Source organism: Enhydra lutris, unplaced genomic scaffold (genome assembly GCF_002288905.1).
Source record: "Enhydra lutris kenyoni isolate GAN:26980312 unplaced genomic scaffold, ASM228890v2 scaffoldscaffold28, whole genome shotgun sequence".
In the NCBI taxonomy this organism is placed as follows: Eukaryota; Metazoa; Chordata; class Mammalia; order Carnivora; family Mustelidae; genus Enhydra; species Enhydra lutris.
Window position 1 is genome coordinate 7,111,829 of NW_019154112.1, and position 19,953 is coordinate 7,131,781.

Genomic DNA, 19,953 nt, shown 5'->3' on the forward strand with positions numbered 1-19,953 from the left:
TTTTTTTAAAATTCTAGCTGTAAAACCAACAGAAGCCCCTACGGAGCCACCCACGCCTCCTCCCCCTCCCACAATTCCACCTGCCCGGGATGGTAAGTGGCAGTACATTCGGCTGATAGGATTTATAGCCTTCTTATTTATGGAGCCTATACATGATTTCCAATTGATATAGGGTATTTCTGATTTGCTATTCTTGCTGAAGAGTTTTTAGATTTAAAAAAAAGATTATCAGTAATTGTTCTTCTCCCTCAGGCCCATTTTGGTGTTTATGAAATCAGTCATAAACTATAGCTCTTCAGTTGGAACCATTTCCTTAGTTTTGCAGATTAACGTGTAGTGATACTTTGAGTCCGCAGTCACATGATGGGCATTTCTTTCTCCTGGATGCTGGCATCAGTAGGCACTGTGAACTGTTTTGGTTGTATCTTCAACCTACCCCTGGGGCCTTTGGCTTTGGAATTCCTGGCTTCTGCCCTGGATTGCACAAAGCTAAAAAATGCTCATTCACTGAAGTTTGCACTTCAGTCACTTGCAGTGAACTGGCAAAAAGACATGCTGAGCTAATAAGTCTGGTCTCTCAGTAATTTGGGGGCAATTCTCAGTGTTTTATCAGATTAAGTTTAAGCTAATTAACTACTGGTTTGTTCTTTGCCCACATTCTGTTTTCAGCATTTAGTTGAAGGAACTTCGTATTTTTAAAGTATTTTTCTTTTGTCTTTTAAGGTTCTAGAAAGCTATAACTTTATTAAGCCTATTAAATAAATAAAATTAAAAAACAAAAGTATTCTTGTAGGATAAAATAATATATGGGGCAAATGTATTATTATTATTATAAGGTAAAATAATAATGGGTTTCTTTAAATTAGACTATTGAAAGAAATTCAGTAAATAAACTTGGCTTAAAAATGTTAATTTTTATTTTTCTTAATAGACTCTACTTCTTAAAGCAGTCTTAGATTCATAGCACAACTGAGCTGAAACTACAGGAGTCACATATGTATCCTTGTGGGCCCCCCTCCCCAGCCCCATCACTCAGCCTTCCCCAGTATCAACATCCAGCACCAAAATGGTGCATTTGTTACAATCCATGAGCCTACACCAACACATCATTTTCATCCAAAGTCCACAGTTTACATTAGGGTTTACTGTTGCTGCTGTATAGTGTACATGTTAAGTTTTTATATACTAAAATTTCAATTTTTTTAACCCTCCAAGTCTAAAAATTCAAATCAAAGACATTATTTTATCCCTTCCCTTTCTTCCCTCTGTATAATTTTAGTGACTTAATTTAAAATGAAAAGACACTATTTGCACCAAATTTTTGATAATTACATACAAAATCTCCAGGCCCACTGATGGCTGTTCTTAAATTCTGAACATTGTTGCTTTTCATTTGATTTCCTCCTCACCCATTGTTTGAAGCCACTTGAATAGTTCCGCGAGGAAAGAGCATATATTTGCATAATGGATCCAAACAGATGGAGTAATTCCAGAGCAGAGGTTGAGGGCTAGTTAGACTAGAGTTTCTCAACCGTTATTATGCATGTGATTTGTCCAGGCATCTTGTCGTTGCTAATCTGAACCAGGAGGTCTGGGGTAGTGCCCAGGATCCTGCATTTCTAGGAAGCTCCCAGGAGATGCTGCTGCTGTTGAACTACACTTTGAGTAATGAGGTTTCAGGCTACATTTCTTGGTTTTGTAACTTCATTTGAATGAAATATTTCACGAGAATTGGGGTTTCTCTGTTTTTTTTTTTTTCTCCCAGTATGCAAAGGGGCCAAGGCAGATATTGTATTCTTGACTGATGCTTCCTGGAGTATCGGGGATGATAATTTTAATAAAGTTGTAAAATTCATCTTCAATACTGTGGGAGCCTTTGATGAAATCAGTCCTGCTGGAATTCAGGTAGGTACTGTTTCATAGATGGCTATTCATTTGTAATGTCTTGCTGGGTTGTTGTTGTTGTTGTTTTTTTTTTTTTTTTGAATATTGGTTTTTACGTAGAAAGGCTTGGGCACCTGGGTGGTTAGGTGGGTTAAGCCTCGGCCTTCAGGTCAGGTCATGTTCTCAGGGTCCTGGGATCCAACCCTGCATCGTGCTCTCTGCTCAGCAGGGAGCCTCCTTTCCCCCACCTCTCTGCCTGCCACTCTACTTGTGATCTCTGTCTGTCAAATAAATAAATAATTCTTTAAGAAAAAAAGGCTTTTCAGTATAAACTATGTTTTGGCTTCTGTTATTTAGGATTTTCTCAACACATGTATCATGTATTTTTGGGAAGGAGTTGGGTGGAAATGGCAAATAGAAAAATAAACCCTCGTCTAGGTATTTTCTTGGCTAGATGATACTCCTTTCGGAGATTTTAGGGCATTCCTACTCTGACTTCCTGCTTAAGACTTTCGATAATGATACTTTTTCCATAAAAGGTCATCTAATGTTCTGGAAACTAAATGCATTATGATTGTCATGCCCTGTTAAGTTAGAGGACTCAGCGATGAATAGTGACTGGAGTGGGTGTGTGGCATTTTGTACTTGGTCATTATGGCATTCTAGATTATGAAAATAAGAGATTTTGACAGAAGCCACAAATAGTTTCATAAACAAATCACTCTTCTTTTATGGAATGTACAAATTTCAAATCCCCAAATAATCCTGTGAACATTTATGCAACCCAAGAAGAGTAAATATTCAAGCTAGTTAGTTATAGTCCTAATTTAACTTGTTAGCAACCAAGCCCCTTTTTTCATCCTTTTAGAAACTGAGATTTCTGATAAAAAGTAAAAATTTAAAATAAGTACTGTATTTTATTAACTTCTATGTGCCAGCTACTTTCTATATATGATTATCAGTCCTTTAAACAACTCCAGAAATTAAGTATAATTATCTCCATTTTACTGATAAGAAAACAAAAGCACTGAGATGCAGAGAACTTGCCCTAGGTCACATAGCTACCAATTGGCAGAGCCAGGATTTGAGCCCACTGAATTCTATGAAGCCTGTATTCTTTCCAGTAAATCATACTTCTTTCTACTAAGTTTGTGGTAAGAAGAAGCAGTTGGCTGAGAACCAATTGCTTTGCTGACATTTGCATTCCAGATGATGTGTTCCCATATCTAATCCTGGGAGGTCACTCTTCCCCAGCTTTACCCATCCCTTTCTACATCCTAGAGAAAGGATGTGGTTACCATGTGACTACAGCATATTTACAATGTTACTATTATTGGCAATTTCATCAAAGAGTAGAAATGAGAGAATTTAATGAGGCAATAGTAGTCAGTGTTATAATATTAGCTATAAGGAGATTATAATATTCTGTTAGCTCTAAGACACTTCCCCATTCAACAGCAGGAGGAGCCACTGTAAAGTTAAAATGTAAAAAGAGGTGTCTTAACCTCACCTTGGACCACATTCCCTTTCAGGTCTCATTCGTGCAGTACAGTGATGAGGTCAAGTCTGAGTTCAAGCTGAACACATACAATGACAAGGCCCAAGCCTTGGGGGCCCTCCAGAATATTAGGTACAGAGGAGGCAACACAAGAACAGGTACAGTTTATCAAAGTGTATGTAGACCTTCACCTTCCAAAGTTTTGGGAGTGGTAGAACTGGGTGTACTATCACATTTCATTATTCAGATTCTTATCAGTTGAGTGTGACTACTGGCACTGGGATAGTTTTTGCTGAACTGACACTAAAATGTTCCATGCTGCACTCCATAGGCAAGGCTCTCACATTTATTAAGGAGAAGGTCTTGACCTGGGAGAGTGGCATGAGGAAGAATGTCCCCAAGGTGCTGGTTGTGGTCACAGATGGTCGGTCACAGGATGAGGTAAAAAAGGCAGCTTTGGTCATCCAGCAGTCAGGTAAGCACAGGCATGAATTTGATGCCTAGTGATTGCACTCATTATCTTAACATGTTTTACATGTTCAGGAATGATAGCAAAAGATGAAACCGCTGCATTTACTTCACTTTACTTTTACTTTACTGTTCTGCTTTACTCTGGATTCTGTGCCCTTGAAATGTTAGTTTATATTTAATCATGGATGGTTTAGTGATTGCTCAAAAGGGACATTGTGTATATCTTTGTTCAAGATGTGACTTGAGGTGTGTGAAAAAGCAAACCTAACTTCCCCATAGTGGCTGGAAGGCTATGGAATGCAATTAGAGGATGCTTCTAGTGCAGGCTTCCTGCAGATGTGAACTTTGATGCTGGGTCCCTGTGCAAGGAGAAACATAAGGAAGTCTTTATCTTTTAGCACATCCTTGCAGATGCAGACCCAAGGCAGATTGCTGAAAGGAAGTATAGTGAGGCCTCAGGAAGACATCTTTGGGGTAGACCTTGAAAATCAAATATCCTGAGAGCCTCCTGCTAACAACTTCCCCTTGGATTTGTTTTTTAAAAGAATTAGTAGAGATGAAATGCGGTCTTACCAGCATTCACACTGTCCACAACCCCAAATTCCAAACCCCAGGTAGAGTCCAAGGTAAATATATCTTGGAGAGAATTCTATTTTGTGCATGATCTATTGTAGTAAATTGCAAAATAATTTGTTATATGGAATTTGTCACCTGCATATACATGATTCTTTGACTAAAATATGAGTCATGATTAGTGCTAAATCATACCGTTTTCTTTGCACTGACTTTTTTAAAATAAATTTTTGCCTTTATGTTAAGGAGATATCTACAATTCAGGGGTTTTGGCTGATTTAAATTTGGGATTACCTTATTCATATCTCATTAGAGAACTGACTTCTTATATAGTCTGCTTTTTCTACTTTCAAATTAAGCTTTTGGAGTGGACTCTTTGTTTATTTGTATTAGTCTAAATAAATGAAAGTTTATTGCCAGTGAGAATTGTCGATTCCATTTTGAAAGTGGCCAGAGTGCCTCCTTTGTGCCTGAGTTTATTGAGAATATCAGTTTCAAGAATTCAAATTTTAAAATGAGCCCATTCTTGGTTTCCAAATTATATAAGCTTGAAATGTTAATAGTGCCTAAGAGAGCTTTGGAATGGGTGGGTATATTAGAACTGTGTTCTCTGTGAGGAAATGTACACCACTTTCTGCTGTTAAAATGTGCTTCTCTTAACTGATAGGATTTTATTTTAGGAAACCCAATTAACTGAGTTTTCTAAGCCAGAAAATAGGAAGACCTGGGAGAAGTACATGTTTATTAACGAGAGTTTATGTCAACTAAAAGGACCTGCTGCATCTACTGAGAAAATACAGCATCATTTCTGAAAAGATTTTATTTTGAATTGCTGAAACAACAAAGGACAGAGAAAGGGATATGTAATTCACTCTATAACCACTGCTTTGCAGGGTTCAGTGTCTTTGTAGTTGGCGTGGCTGACGTTGACTACAACGAGCTTGCCAACATCGCCAGCAAACCCAGCGAACGGCATGTATTCATTGTTGATGACTTTGAATCTTTTGAGAAGATTGAGGACAACCTCATTACTTTTGTCTGTGAAACTGCCACTTCAAGTAAGTCATGGTCCAAATGGATCCACAATCTCACCTGTTCTGGAAAGATAACGGCTTAGTGGAAGATAACAGCTTAGTGGACAACTGTCTGTCCTATATGGGATCAAATCTGTGCATAAATAGATTCTGGGGAATTCACTTGGGAATATGATGAGTCATTGTTCCTACTGAGATTGTGCTGAATGTGTGTTTGTCACAGGTCCGCTTTTAGCCTTGACGATGTAATATTCCTTGTATGGAAATGAAATATTTTAACATACCCTTTTCCCACCATCCCAATGCTATGACATTTGAGTAAATTAATCTTCAGCTTAGAAATGCATTTATAGAAGCATTTCTGTGAGATGAAGCTTTTCCCTATTAGTAATCAATTGGTATTTGTTCTGTCAACATCCGTGATTCAAGGGAGCAATGAAAACACTGACCTTTGCGTGTGCACTCCATAGAGATGCACTTGGTTCTCATTTGTTTTTTTGGGTGTAGATTTTTTGCTTTTTGCCAAGACTTCAAGTTCAGCTTTTAAAATACAGTGAAGGACCGAAGATTAATTATTTCACTCAATTTATCCTCTTCCCCATCCATAAGCGCTAATTCTTGGGATATCATATTTTGAAGACAGTTTTGTGGCTAGTACAGACCACTGGTCCTAGCAAAAGCTGTGCTTTACAAGTATTATATTTCCCCCTATTTAGCATTACCGAAAACTCAGACTCCCCGTAGAGGTGGCAATAGTCAACAAACACCAGTGGTTTACTATGAAAGCTTACCCTGAAGCTCTGCCTGGAGCTGCCCTGGGGGAAGTGGGTCTGGAAGTACTGTTGTCTCCCTTGAACAACAGGGGGTCCTGAAAGCCACCCCAGGTAGCCCTGGCTCTGGGGGCTCCAGGGTGAAAACTACGGCACACTCCTCACTGTTAGGTGGTGTTTGGTAGCCAACATGAGGCTCAGTGGCATGGCAAAGATCGTTAAATAGGGACAAACTCCTCCTGCCTTTGCATACACACAAGAGGAGAAGTGAGTTGGTGGAAATCGGAGGGGGAGACAAACCATGAGAGACTGTGGATTCTGAGAAACAAACTGAGGGTTTTGGAGGGGAGGGAGGTAGGGGGCTGGGTGAGCCTGGTGGTAGGTATTATGGAGGGCATGTATTGCATGGAGCACTGGGTGTGGTGCATAAACAATGAATGCTGGAACACTGCAAAGAAATAAAATAAAAAAAAAATAAAATCTCTTGGGAGGAAGCTTCTTTATTGAAGAACATCTGAAAATTTAATTCTTTTAAATTATATTTTAATTATTGACTTCCCTTTTAAAATCCTTTAACTTTATTTTACTATTCATAAGAACACTGTAAAATTCCCACTTGGACTGGAGAAATTTCCGAAAACATTATACCAGTCAGTACTAGAATTTCTACCGCACAACGGAAGTGTACAAAAATAACTTAAAAAAGGGTAGATTGTTGCTATTTCTTATAAACGAATCAGCAGTTACTTGGTACACGTACACAGCTGACTTCTGTGTGTGTATAATGTGTGTAATCATGTCGATGAATCGTACTTACGGAGCACTGTGCATTGCAGGTTGCCCTCTCATTTATTTGGATGGCTACACCTCCCCAGGTAAGACTTTATACCCTTGAATTAATTTATTTCAGGATTTAAGCAATAAAATCATTAAAATGACCTCATCTCAATATTTGCTTTTCTTTTTTTGATGTAAAGGTTTTAAGATGCTCGAAGCATACAACCTGACAGAAAAGAATTTTGCTTCTGTACCAGGAGTCTCTCTGGAGTCAGGGTCTTTCCCCAGCTATTCAGCTTACAAGCTTCAGAAGAACGCCTTTGTCAATCAGCCCACAGCGTAAGTGGGACTGCGAGGAGGTTCCTTTTCTTTTCATGGGCCTGACACTTTATGGAGGTTCTTAGAATTTGTGCTGATTTCTTAGAAGCTAGAAACTTTAGAATCGTCAGAAGTCTCCTTATGGATGATTCAGTTTAGTTTCCTTAAATATGGCTGGGTCAGGTGTCTTCCATTGGGTCCCCTAGGGGACTAGGACTCAAGCCTTGCTATTCTCAGACCCACGAATCTCATCCTGGTTCTGTAATATTATGGATTACAGACCTTTTAGGGTTTAAGGCGAGGATTATAGATTTAAACCTTCTTCAAAACAAGAAGGCAACGAATTATTTTTAAACAGGAAGGCAACTAATTATTTTGAACATTTCTCCCTGTGGTGCAGAGGGACTGAATGGAGTAAGTGCAGAACGGGAGCCGGCATTCTTTCTAGTGTTTCAGGTCTCCAGAAGATGAAATGTTGTGGCAGTTTTGCTTGTCCAAGATCAGACAGACAGTGGTTAGTTTTTATTGGCCAGTGCTCTGGCAATCTGTTGGTTAGCTCTAGCTGTTGTTATTTTACTTCATGGACGTTTGCACCTGGGTATCATAACTAAAATATGTATTTTGTTATTCATTAGAATTAAAACACTTTAATGTTGAAAATATGTGTTTGGCAGCTTATGGAGGAAAAAGAACAAGGAGAAATAAAGTCTTCAGAACCTTAGGACAGGGTCGGAAAATGATGTCTGAAATTTGAAATGCTCTGGGAAAGCTGATGGAAAATTCAGACTAAAACCAAAGCTAATTTCTTTTAAGAAAGCACAGATCACATTGTTGTAGTTTGACCGCATTGGAAGTTCCTAACTCTTTCATGGTTAACCATGTTGGTTCACAGCTTTAGCTTTGTCAGTGAACCCTTAATACCCAGTGTTTAACTTTCAGTCACCACAAGATATGATTCCTACATTTTAACTTAACGACAGCCTACTGTGTTCTCAAGAGTCAGAGCTTGTGGCTGAACGAAGCTGAAACAAAGAAGCATAAATGCAATTAGAGGTTTTTTCATAAGCACTCACTGACAGAGGAAGGAGAAAAATAGATTGGGTGAGAGATATATGGAGAAGGTAATATTTTTAACATGGAATATTATGAAGGTAGTGGGTTTTTTGCACATACAAAAGGCAGCATGTCAGCTTGCCCAGAACATATGTTTCAAGAAGCGGAACAGCATTGTATCCTAGAGATACCAATGGTGTGTACTGGGACATGAAACCTCAAGAGATACTCTGTGCTCTCTGTCAAAGATTGTGGAGGAATAGCTTCTTTTCTGTCCAAGAGTTGATAAGTAAAGCCTTTTCACTACCTTCAGAAAGAAAGTATTATTAAATGGTCTCAGACAGAAACCCATCAATCCTACCTACTTCAAAGCTTCCCCCAGAACAATGACTGACTCAACTCTGGAAGAACACACGGGACCACATTTTTTGTCTAATAGACTTAGAGCCAAGAAACACTTCCTTTTAATTGAATCACATCCTTTATTATCACTAAACGTTTGCACATGTACATGGCCTTAACATTTATTACTGGTTTTATTTTTGGGAACATGCGAGCTTCTGGAGATTATGTGATTTATTTAATTTCAAGGGAGGAATTTGGAAGTGTAAAAATGATTAGAGTTAGGGATGGAGAAATTAAAACCTTAAGCCATATGACTTATGATCTCATATCTTTGACATTGGAAATTAAGTATATTTAATAAGATTCATTCTCTTTAAATTACATCCATAGATAGAATGTTTATCTCTAAATCTCTAAAATTATTAGATAATTTATAATCATCTTTGTGTCTAGAAAAAATTAATAGGATATTAACAGTTTTTAATAGTAGAATAAAAGAACTTTGGGCAATTTCCCAGACTTTTGTGCCTTTAGCAGATTGTAAATAATCTATAATATACGTATATTTATATACAAATATATATATTTATAAAATATAAATATAAATAATCTATTAACTACTTATGTCATGGATCTTTAGTGTTCTTTTGATGTGTTTCCTAAATTTTCCCTCTTCTAATATGTAGCCAGATTATTATGAATGGATTCTAATACTACTGATAATGAGATTATCATACAAAGATTTAAAATATCCTCTATTTCTGGTGAGAAATCCTTATTAAATACTAATTAATCAATTATGTTTTATCCAACAGAGATCTACACCCAAATGGACTCCCTTCTTCATACACGATCATATTATTGTTCAGACTTCTCCCAGAAACTCCCAGTGACCCTTTTGCAATTTGGCAAATCACAGATAGAGACTACAAACCACAAGTTGGAGTGATTGCAGATCGTAAGGATTTTTATCTCATACTAAGGCACAGGCATATGTATTTTTGATTATGTTTTTTCTTTCCGTCTCTTTAAGAAACTTCTGAATATATATATATATATATTTTTTATATATATAAATGTATATATATTTTTATATATTTATAATATATATATCAATGCTATTATCTTTACAAGTTTTTGTTCTTATTAGATAATAAATATCTTGGGTGTGCATATACAATGTTCTTCTTGAATTCAATATTAGATGAAATTTATTTTTAGCAGGCTATGTAATACTTTTATATATATATAAAAATATATATAGTAAATATATATATACTTGATATATAATTTTATATGTATTATTTTATGTTTAACGTTTTAAAAATATGTCAGTAAATATTCTAATTACATTTTATCTTAACTTAAATGATTGAATATTTTTAAAATCTCTCCAGCAAGAGTTATTTGTTAATACTTTCAACATAAAGCATGCCACGTGTCTGATTTAATAACAATTATGTGTTGGTTACAGCTTCTAGCAAGACATTATCATTCTTTAACAAGGATACAAGAGGTGAGGTGCAAACTGTTACATTTGACACAGATGAAGTGAAGACATTATTTTATGGAAGTTTTCACAAGGTAAAAACATAAAATTATCCTTTTTTATAGAAAAAGAATATGACTTAAAAATTTAAAGTAATTTATAATTTATTAAAATGTCAGGCTAACTTGGTAGAAACATAGCTATGTCTTTTAAGAACAAAATCTCATTTTCGAGGATTTGATTAATTTAAAAATATTTAAAATAAAACAATGATTCTTCTAATAAAGAGATAACTAATACTAACATTTTGATATATTTTCAATGCTATTATCTTTACAAAATATGAGTCACATAGTGTACATAGTACTGGATACCTATTTTTTCTACCTACCATTTTATTGTGAACCTTAATGTCATCTCATTTCAAAAGCTTAATTTTTGTGGATTGTATTTTAATTGATAAAATTATTCTTTTTTAGAACATAGTAAGTGCTTCTGCTTGCTTGTTTATTGAAAAGTTACATACATACTAGTCCAAAAGTTATGATTATCTACCAAAATAATTAAAATACATATTTGTGAGATTAACTTTTCAATAAACTCGCTATGGCTTCTCTAAAAAATATTAAAATTTCTAAGATGGATTCTTGGGGGATGGTTTATTCTTGTCGATCTTCATTAGTTTTTTGCATGTCAACATCAGAGGATAATGCAGACTTTCAAATTTCTAAAGGATGATTAATTGACACATTAATACTAAAGTTGGGATCATTAGAAATGAGAAAAACCATCTAGGTTAGGAATAGACTTCTTAATGGTATTCCTCTGTCTCTTGGATTGAGTTAACAGGAAGAATACCACTGGGGCAACATTATGGCACTCAGAATATTAGTCCTCGTGCACAGAAGACAAATACTTCCAGTTCAGTCTGATTCTCAAGTGATAATTGAACTTTCCTGTACTTTAATAGTTTAGCAAGATTTCTTACAGATTCTACTCCTGAGAATCTTAGTTTCTTTCCAGAATGTTTTTTTTAATTGATGAATCACTTTTGCCAAAGATGGCAAGGGACTCTCCTCTTGGAGCTCAAAGTGGCTTCAATGTGCACATTAGCGAGGAAAAAAAAAAACCAAAACAATGAAGGAAAAACAAAGATTTCTGAGTATAATGTCATATCTGCTTAACAGTTTTCAGATTTCCATGATGAAGTACAGTAAAATAAATGCCTCACCAGAAAAGCAAATTCTAGTTTGACAAATATTATTAGCTTTAACTGCTCCTTATCTGATAGTGGATGTTGAATTTGGCTAAGTTCTTATGAACTTTTTTGGCTCATTAATACACCTATTAAACTTACTTTTGAGTACTTGCTAAAAAGAACTATTTTATTTTTCCTTCCATATGACTGAACTTATTAGAAATTTAGTCTTCTATGAACAACTGATAACAACTTAAAAATTATTATTTTTAAATTTCTAACTTTCTTCAAATACTTCATTTTACTTAGGATAAAAAAAGGCAGTATTTTGCGGAGGTCTATAGTGACAGTCCTTAATTATAAATCAAGCTAATTTTTTTGACATTTCCTTCTTTGCCTTTATAGAGAGGTATTTCTGTTCTTAGGTTTTATGTAATGCCTCTTCTTTTTCCTTCTGACAAGCTCTCTTTTCTATTCAAATATCTATCTTCTTTTTTCATCAGATCTTTCTTTTTTTAGTTTCTTCTCTACTTTCACCATGTTCTTTTTCTTCCTCCATTTCTCCACCCCATTTTTTTAACCTATTCTCACTTATCTCAATTCAAGTGCCAAGTTCAGTCACTGTTTACATTCTTTACTGATCCAAAGGTTCACTTTTCTTTCATTTTCTGTCTAATTTGGAAACTAAAGTTCTTCAGTCTTTTGGATGAGAATGGGTGGTACTCTGATAGCAGGAAATTAATGAAAATGACATGCAGAGGGCTCTTGGGAGAGATGATGAATAGCCTAAAAGAGCTTAAATAAGGAATGGCAAACAGCTATGGCTCCTTAAGGATTCTCTTGACAAGTTTTTGGTCTCTGTTCCAAGTGAAAACTTTATGGTAAGAAGAAAAAATGGAATAGATAAAAAAATAAAGATTTAGGGAATGGCTGATTTTGGGAAGGGAGATGAGTTGATAAGAGTGTTCCTGTTATTTTCTACTTTTCTGTGACCAAAAAATGTTTCACAGCTAGGAAATAGTCCCTGAATAGTCTACAGATGAAGAGCCCACTGTGAGATGTTATTATACATGTGTTTAAAATATATTGAAACATATTGAAGAGATTGTAGCAAAATATGTTTTTAAAATCAATTTCTTAATGGTTGGTATTGACTGACAATTGGAATAATTTTGTTACAAATTTAAAATTTTGATTTTGAAATAATTTTTTGGGGTACTATGATTTTTTTAATATGTTGTGAATTTCTGGCTCTGAGATTATTCATACAACCCAACAAATAAATTCTTTTTTAAATTTTTTTAAGCTGGGTGTGGAGCCCAGTGCAGGGTTTGAACTCAAGACCCTGAGATCAAGACTTGAGCTGAGATCAAGAGTTGAATGCTTAACTGACTAAACTATCCAGGCATCCCAAGTTTTATTTCTTATTAGATAATAAATATCTTGGGTGTGCATATACAATGTTCTTCTTGAATTCAATATTAGATGAAATTTATTTTTAGCAGGCTATGTAATACTTTTATATAAAAGCAATCAATATGAAATTCAAACTTAAAACTAATTGATGCACTAAGCTGGTGATTCTATATGGGAAAAATATTCACTGTTTAAAGACATCTCCAGAGATTATCATAATGCTTATTGACTCAAAGCACTTAAGAGAATTTCTGTTCCTTTTAACTTGGAGCCAAACTTTTCAAAGTAATCAAGTACTTACTTGAGTGTTTGTGCTGTGATAAGTGGAAACTATGAGCATAACTATAAACTCAAAGATTACCTGCAACAATTTTTTACATTTTATTTTATTTTATTTTATTTTTTTTAAAGATTTTATTTATTTATTTGACAGAGAGAGATCACAAGTAGGCAGAGAGGCAGGCAGAGAGAGAGGGAAGCAGGCTCCCCGCAGAGCAGAGAACCCGATGCAGGGCTCAATCCCAGGACCCTGAGATCATGACCTGAGCCGAAGGCAGAGGCTTTAACCCACTGAGCCACCCAGGCGCCCCAATTTTTTACATTTTAAAATACAAATGTTTTGTTAATTATCTGCACTAATAGATTTCAAATTCTGAGTGTCTTCAATATCAGATAAGAAATAAATCAACATAAGATTCTTTCCTTATAAGGAAATTGAATCTTGTATGTGTTGATTTTCAGAATTGAATCTCTGTAGAAGACATGTGCTAATTCTTTACTATTTTGGTATCTATGTGGTGTACAAGTTCTTTTTGACTGAGATTAAATTCAGCAAAATCAGTGGAAGACATTTGAGGCTCCTTTCTATTGAGTATAATAATATGTTAATAATTTCTTAATTTGTATTTGAATAGTTCTTTATAGTTAATGGAATAATTTCATCTACTACTCATCTCTGGTCATCTCAGTAGTGGTACATATGGTAAACTAGGAAATTATGCCATATGTGTGGATGAGGGCTCATTCAATTTGATGTTGTTAATAAATGACATTGACATTGCAACCTGGTTGTTGGATTTTTAGTCCAAGACTTGATTTGGATTAAGAATAATTTAAAGAACATATTTTTTCACTTGTGATCTGAAAAATGCAGGAGTCAACCAGGTTTTTTGGGGTAGAAACTTTGTAATAGAAACAAATGATCTTTTTAGGTTCATATCGTAGTGACCTCAAAAAGTGTTAAGGTTTACATCGACTGCTATGAAATCATAGAAAAAGATATCAAGGAAGCTGGAAATATCACAACCGATGGTTATGAAATTCTTGGAAAACTTCTTAAAGGGGAGAGGAAATCAGCCACAGTAAGTAACACATTTTATTTTTTTTCTTGGTACCTTGTGCTAAGATTGAGATCACATTTTAAAAATAATCAGTGAATTTTTTTTTTTCCCAGTGAGTTTTATTTATTTATTTATTTATTTTTAGGATTTTATTTATTATTTGAGAGAGAGAGAGAGAGAGAGACAGAGAGAGCATGAGCAGAGGGGAAGGGCAGAGGGAGAAGCGGACTCCCCACTGAGCAAGGATCGCCGATGTAGGGCTGGATCCTAGGAACCTGGGATCATAACCTGAGCCAAAGGCAGACGCTTAACCGACTGAGCCACCCAGGTGATCCCTTGGGGAGTTTTAAATTGTCAAATGTCTTAGATTGAAATATTGAAAAAGTTACATTGAGGAAATACGTACTGACAGAACACAGTAATGTGCTTGACTGCTAGAAAGGAAGTAAGATGTCAAGGCACCAGAGAGCATCATGTAGTCATCTTGGAACAGGATCAAGTCGGAGAGTACAACACAAATAGTTGTCAGGATAACCAGTGAAATCTAAAATAACTCGTTTTTTGTTCTTCAAAGATAGCGATTGTTAGCACAAGTTTTTGCAATCAAGAAATGAAGCATTTATAGCTTAGTGACACAGACACAGACTGTCACTGTCCTAGAGCCTACCCTCTCTCACAGAGGAGTCATCATCTGTCTCAGAAGGAAGAGCGGCGTAGGGGGCAGCCAGCTGACGGACCGCATTACTCCCAATTTAAACTGGCTCAAGTTTGAGGCGGGAGCATGCCAGCTGTATTTACAGTGCTCTCTACTAATACAATTTTAAATTTAGAGTTTTCACTGTCTCAGGTTAATTAATTAAGTTCAAATTAAATGTCAGTCAATAATAATATTGTTCTAAAAGCAAGGTTAACATCTTTGACTTTTATTATTATTTTTAATTGAATTTGCTTTCTTCCGTGGACAGGATTTCCTCCTCCTAGATTCACAAGTGAAGTTTTTATTCCACAATGTAGAAGTAATTAGTGCAAACTTAATGTGTTGTGATTAACATCTTGACTTATAATTTAATTAAATTTTAAAAATTTTTAGAGATTAATAGAATAATTAGTATGTTTAATCCTCTAAATTAATAGCAATGATAATGATAATTACTAAGATTTATCAAGCACTTAGAATGTACCTTTTTATTTTGCTTTATTGAAGTATAGGTGACACATAATGTTACATTACTTTTAGGTGTACAGCAATAATTCAACAAGCTTACACACAGACTTTTTACTGAGTTTTGGATTTGTTCTTCACATAAAATAATTACAACAGGTTTATAAAAGGATGGCTATATCCAAGCAGTCTTCCTTTTCACCAAAAGAGCTTTATTTTTAAAATGTGTGAATATAGAAAGCATATACTATATTGAAATAGTGAAGCTGAGGGTTATCATAAAAGTTCCTAGTCAGCCAGTCAGCTCCTAGGTAAGAATTTATGAAAAGAAAAGCATCAGTTTTAGAATAAATGAAGAATTTTTTAAATGTAATTTTTCTACAAGGGTGTACAAGTTGATTTAAATGTGTAGAGTCTTCAAATTCTTAATTAAATAAAATTTTAATTCTTAAATAAAGAAATTAATGTTCTCTTTAAAAAGACAAAACACAATCAAGCATTTTATTTTACCTAAGGAAGTGAATCAGAAGTGTGAATTTCACATACGCATTTTGCCTTACCATCTCTTTCTCTTAGGCATAGGTTTCTATGTTCTTTCCTTATGAAGTAAGGATCACGTTGCTCTCAAGGGTTTGCACCCTTGAGAGAGTCTCTGTGAGAAGTTGACAAAGGTTACAACGTGGAAAAGTTAATATAAAACGTTTTTTCGTGCATCTTTAGCTGATGTTGCTGTTGGTTGTTTGCAGTTCCAAATCCAGAATTTTGATATTGTCTGCAGTCCGGTGTGGACCAGTAGAGACAGATGCTGTGATATTCCCTCTAGGGTAAGTAAAATGGAATGGAATTGTGTCATGGCCTTAAGAGTCCTCCTGGAATAAGGGATGTGGATGCAGATGGTCCGGAAGAGGAAGTAGCACTCAGCAGCTGAGTCTCCAGCATGGAGCTAAGGGACAGGCATTATGTGCATGCTCACCCACTACCACAGCTCAGGCCAAGGACCCCTCATTCCAAAGCCAGGAATACTACAAGAGCACATCTGGAAATTCTCCCTCCCAGCCAGCGTGGTAATGTATAGTTAGAAAAGTCCTGCTGAGTCAGCGTTCTTGATAAATCTACTTATTACAAAACCCTCCTATTGCTTGTAAAATATCAGCATTTTACAGAATGAACCATCATCTCTGGATATCTAAGGCTTATGGCAGACATAACTATATTACTTTGTGAGATGATGGTTTTCCTTCATTGTAACTGCGTCAGTGGTGATAGTTACAAAGTTGAACGTAATGATGGATTGGACTCTTTTGGCAAGCAGTGAGCTGCATACATCCCCGGATGAATGTGTTATTTATTCATCAAATAATTATTGAATGTCTATTTATTTTAAGCTAGGCAGAATTCTATGTGTTTGGGTTACAGCAGTGAAAAATGAATATTCAGGTGGAAAGGAGGGGGAGAGAAAGAATTAACAAGTAGATGTACACTACATTACAACGTAGAAAGTCCTAGGATACAAAGGAAATCCAGGTGAAGGGATAGAGAGCCGGGTGAGTACCATCAGCCCCTAGTGATAAGGTGAGGTTTAATCAGAGACCTGATGAAGCGAGGGGGTGGACAATGTAGATAAGGGAGAAACAGCATTCCAGTTGGAGGAGACTGTACATGCAAAGGCCCTATGGCCACAAAGTGCCCTGAATATCTGAGAAATATTAAGTAAGAACAGTGGGGCTGGAGCTATGTGATTGGAGGGGCAGTGGTTGGCAGTGAGATGGGCAAGGTGGTACTGGTTTGCAGAACATGTAAGGCCTTGTAGGCCTTGGAAAGGATTTTAAATTTTACCCCAAATGAAATGGTATTGCTCGCTGAGCTACTCAGCATTTCTCTAACACTGGATTAGGGAAAAATTATATTAAATTACCAGTGGTCCCCATGGTGGTTTTGTAAACACTTGTCATGTAAGGTTTCCTGAAGTGAAACAAAATAAAGATGTAAAGGACCAAAGCAGGATTCAACATAAGACTGTTTGTCATGCTAAATACAAATTATTTCTTCAACTTGAGGAACAGATTTCCTTGTGTATATAAGTGGGAGGGGAAGGATCGGAAGTTGTTTTGCTCAATTCATAGGCAAATGTGCTTTTCAAAATTTCAGAGAGATGAAGCAAAGTGCCCTGCTCTTCCAAATGCTTGCACATGTACACAGGACAGCGTTGGACCTCCAGGTCCACCCGGGCCTGCGGTAAGGGAACTGCAACAGTCCTAGCTTTTCCTCTAAATCTTTGGAGTGATCATCTTTTTGCCAATATAGAGTGGATAAAATGCTTCTAGCCATCTGTATTTTCTAGGACAGAGCAAGCTAAACTGCAGATGACTTTTTATGGTATGTTTTGGGATCAGAAATGGAATAAATCAAGAAGAAAATTTGAACACATTTGCATACATTTCTCCAGTCATGCAGGAATGAATGATAGTGGCTAGTATTCAAGAGTTTTGCTCTTAAAGTTGTGAATTTGGGTTTTCATCTATAATCATGATTTTGAAAATTTCTTCTGTCTCCTAAAAGCTTCTTGTATGTATGTTATGGAGTCAGGTTGAGAAACTGACCCAGAACAACTTGTTTAGAACAATTAGGATATGTATACTTTATGTAGTAGGCATATAATGAGAATAACATGCAAGGAGGGTAATTTATGTATGTGATGGTATTATAAACTCTAAATAGAGGGGTTTAGAATAACTTGAGTAAGAAGTCTATAACCAGGTCTATTCATGGGTGAGGGGAGACCAAGAAAGTGCAAGGCACAACATTGAAGATTGCAGTGATAGTTTTCACTAATCAGTGTGGAACCTCTTGATCTAACCTGGCATGGTTTTGTGGAATGGAAGGGATACCTCTAAGGTCTATCGGCCTCTTTTAGAAAATGGTTGATTAATGTAGGAAAAACTCTGAGATTCTTGGAACACCAAATTTTACCACACTTGGGTCATATTAAATAATGTGAATTGATTTTAGGTTAATTAAAAACCAGCTTCTCACATATAGAATCAAATGTCACTGGAATTATCACCTTTTATTTATTTATTTTTTTATTAACAGTAAATTACCTGATTTATATTTGTAATCACAAAATTATATCTGGGTGTGACTTAGATGTGTTTGAAAAATAAAGGTTTTTTTTGGTCCTCTAATTATAAGATAACATTATCAGATGTCACGATCATATTTATTTCCTCTTTGTTCTGTGAATTCTGAATTTCAGTTACAAAAGTATATGTTCTGAGATTCTGAGAGTTTCAAGATACTCTTCTTTTTGCATATTAGTTTCTCTGAAGAATGCATACATATAATTCCAAAACAGAATTTTCTCCTTACTGTATTTAAGTAATGCTTATTTTTTCCATTAAATTTGAAATTTTCAAATAAACTTCAAAACTTGCTAATGATTAAGAAAAGTTCAGAATGTAAAAGTGAGACACTTAAAATGTACGAGGTGTTGAAATTCTCTTTCCCCACATATTTATATGATATGTATTATTCACTTCAGTATTTAGAAGATAGCTGTTGATTGTATTGGCAGTATTGTTGGTAATATTGGTAGTATTGATTGCCTAGAGAACACCCTGCTGCTGGAAGTAATTTCTGTATATCAACTTCTCCCTACTGTCCTTATTTTCACCCTAAAAGGTGTTCTCACTATGTATTTTAGGGAGGACCCGGTGCTAAAGGTCCCAGAGGTGAAAGAGGAATCAGTGGGGCAGTTGTAAGTATATTTCAGAGCACATTAAAATTTTCACGTAGATGTTGAAGTCTGATTGTTCAAATTTCCACTAAGGGGATATGTGACCTTGAGCAAGTTAGGTCAAGTTTAGTGTGCTTTAGGCAATATAGATACTTGTGCCTCGTCTCTGGTTGTCAAGATGATGGATTAGACTAGCCGGAGAAAGAATTGTTAAAGGCATCTCACTGCTATAAGAATTTCACATGGGAAATCTGCCCACGAACCTAAGGGTTCTGCTGCAACATGGAGACACAGAGCTGGTCACCCAGTCATCAGTGGGAAGACACACAGGGAGCAGAGTCCTGCTGGGAAGCTGGAGAGGGTTGGGAGCAGTTGTGCTGCTCTTTATTTCACCTGTCTCAGAGAAGAGCTGAGGGGCCACATATGCGTTCACTGAGGGTCACTGGGCCCTTTCTACCAGGTCCAATGCAAGCTTATTAGGGCAATCTATTATGAAGATAATGTCATAATATTTTTAATTTTTGTCATAATTTGTCAAAAATTGTCATAAGTTTTTGTCATAATATTACTAATTATAATCTAACCCAGTTAGGAAAGGGTGAGACTGGGATGCTAACCCAGGGTTCCGACTCCAAGTTCACATGTTTTCCACCTGGACATGTTGCAAAGAGGCTCCAGCATAAAGCATCTTCTTAGTGGATTTCTGTGTTTCCTTGCTTGATTCATGTATACATTAGTCCCAGAAATAAGCCCAAGTTTAAGAGAAATCAGAACTAGCTAAAACTAAATCAATTCCACTGAAATTCAAGCTTCGATCTCATATGAATTCATGAATATAAATGTATGAATATATCATATTCAGTGTGACTTCTTTTTTTTTTTTTTTTTT

At 35.8% G+C, this 19,953-nt stretch overlaps 1 protein-coding gene across 2 annotated transcripts in view; it reads left to right on the top strand.

The window, feature by feature from the left end:
- The window catches only part of LOC111152194 (collagen type XII alpha 1 chain), a 120,215-nt gene that overhangs the window by 81,156 nt on the left and 19,106 nt on the right, over positions 1-19,953 (top strand). For both annotated transcript variants that reach the window (XM_022510586.1, XM_022510585.1), the window contains 13 exons: positions 18-92; positions 1,766-1,905; positions 3,417-3,540; positions 3,714-3,857; positions 5,320-5,484; positions 7,067-7,105; positions 7,208-7,346; positions 9,539-9,681; positions 10,198-10,307; positions 14,038-14,187; positions 16,075-16,152; positions 17,477-17,563; positions 19,032-19,085. In XM_022510586.1, the coding sequence (XP_022366294.1) occupies positions 18-92; positions 1,766-1,905; positions 3,417-3,540; positions 3,714-3,857; positions 5,320-5,484; positions 7,067-7,105; positions 7,208-7,346; positions 9,539-9,681; positions 10,198-10,307; positions 14,038-14,187; positions 16,075-16,152; positions 17,477-17,563; positions 19,032-19,085 (1,448 nt within the window). The remainder of the gene's footprint in view (positions 1-17; positions 93-1,765; positions 1,906-3,416; positions 3,541-3,713; positions 3,858-5,319; positions 5,485-7,066; positions 7,106-7,207; positions 7,347-9,538; positions 9,682-10,197; positions 10,308-14,037; positions 14,188-16,074; positions 16,153-17,476; positions 17,564-19,031; positions 19,086-19,953) is intronic.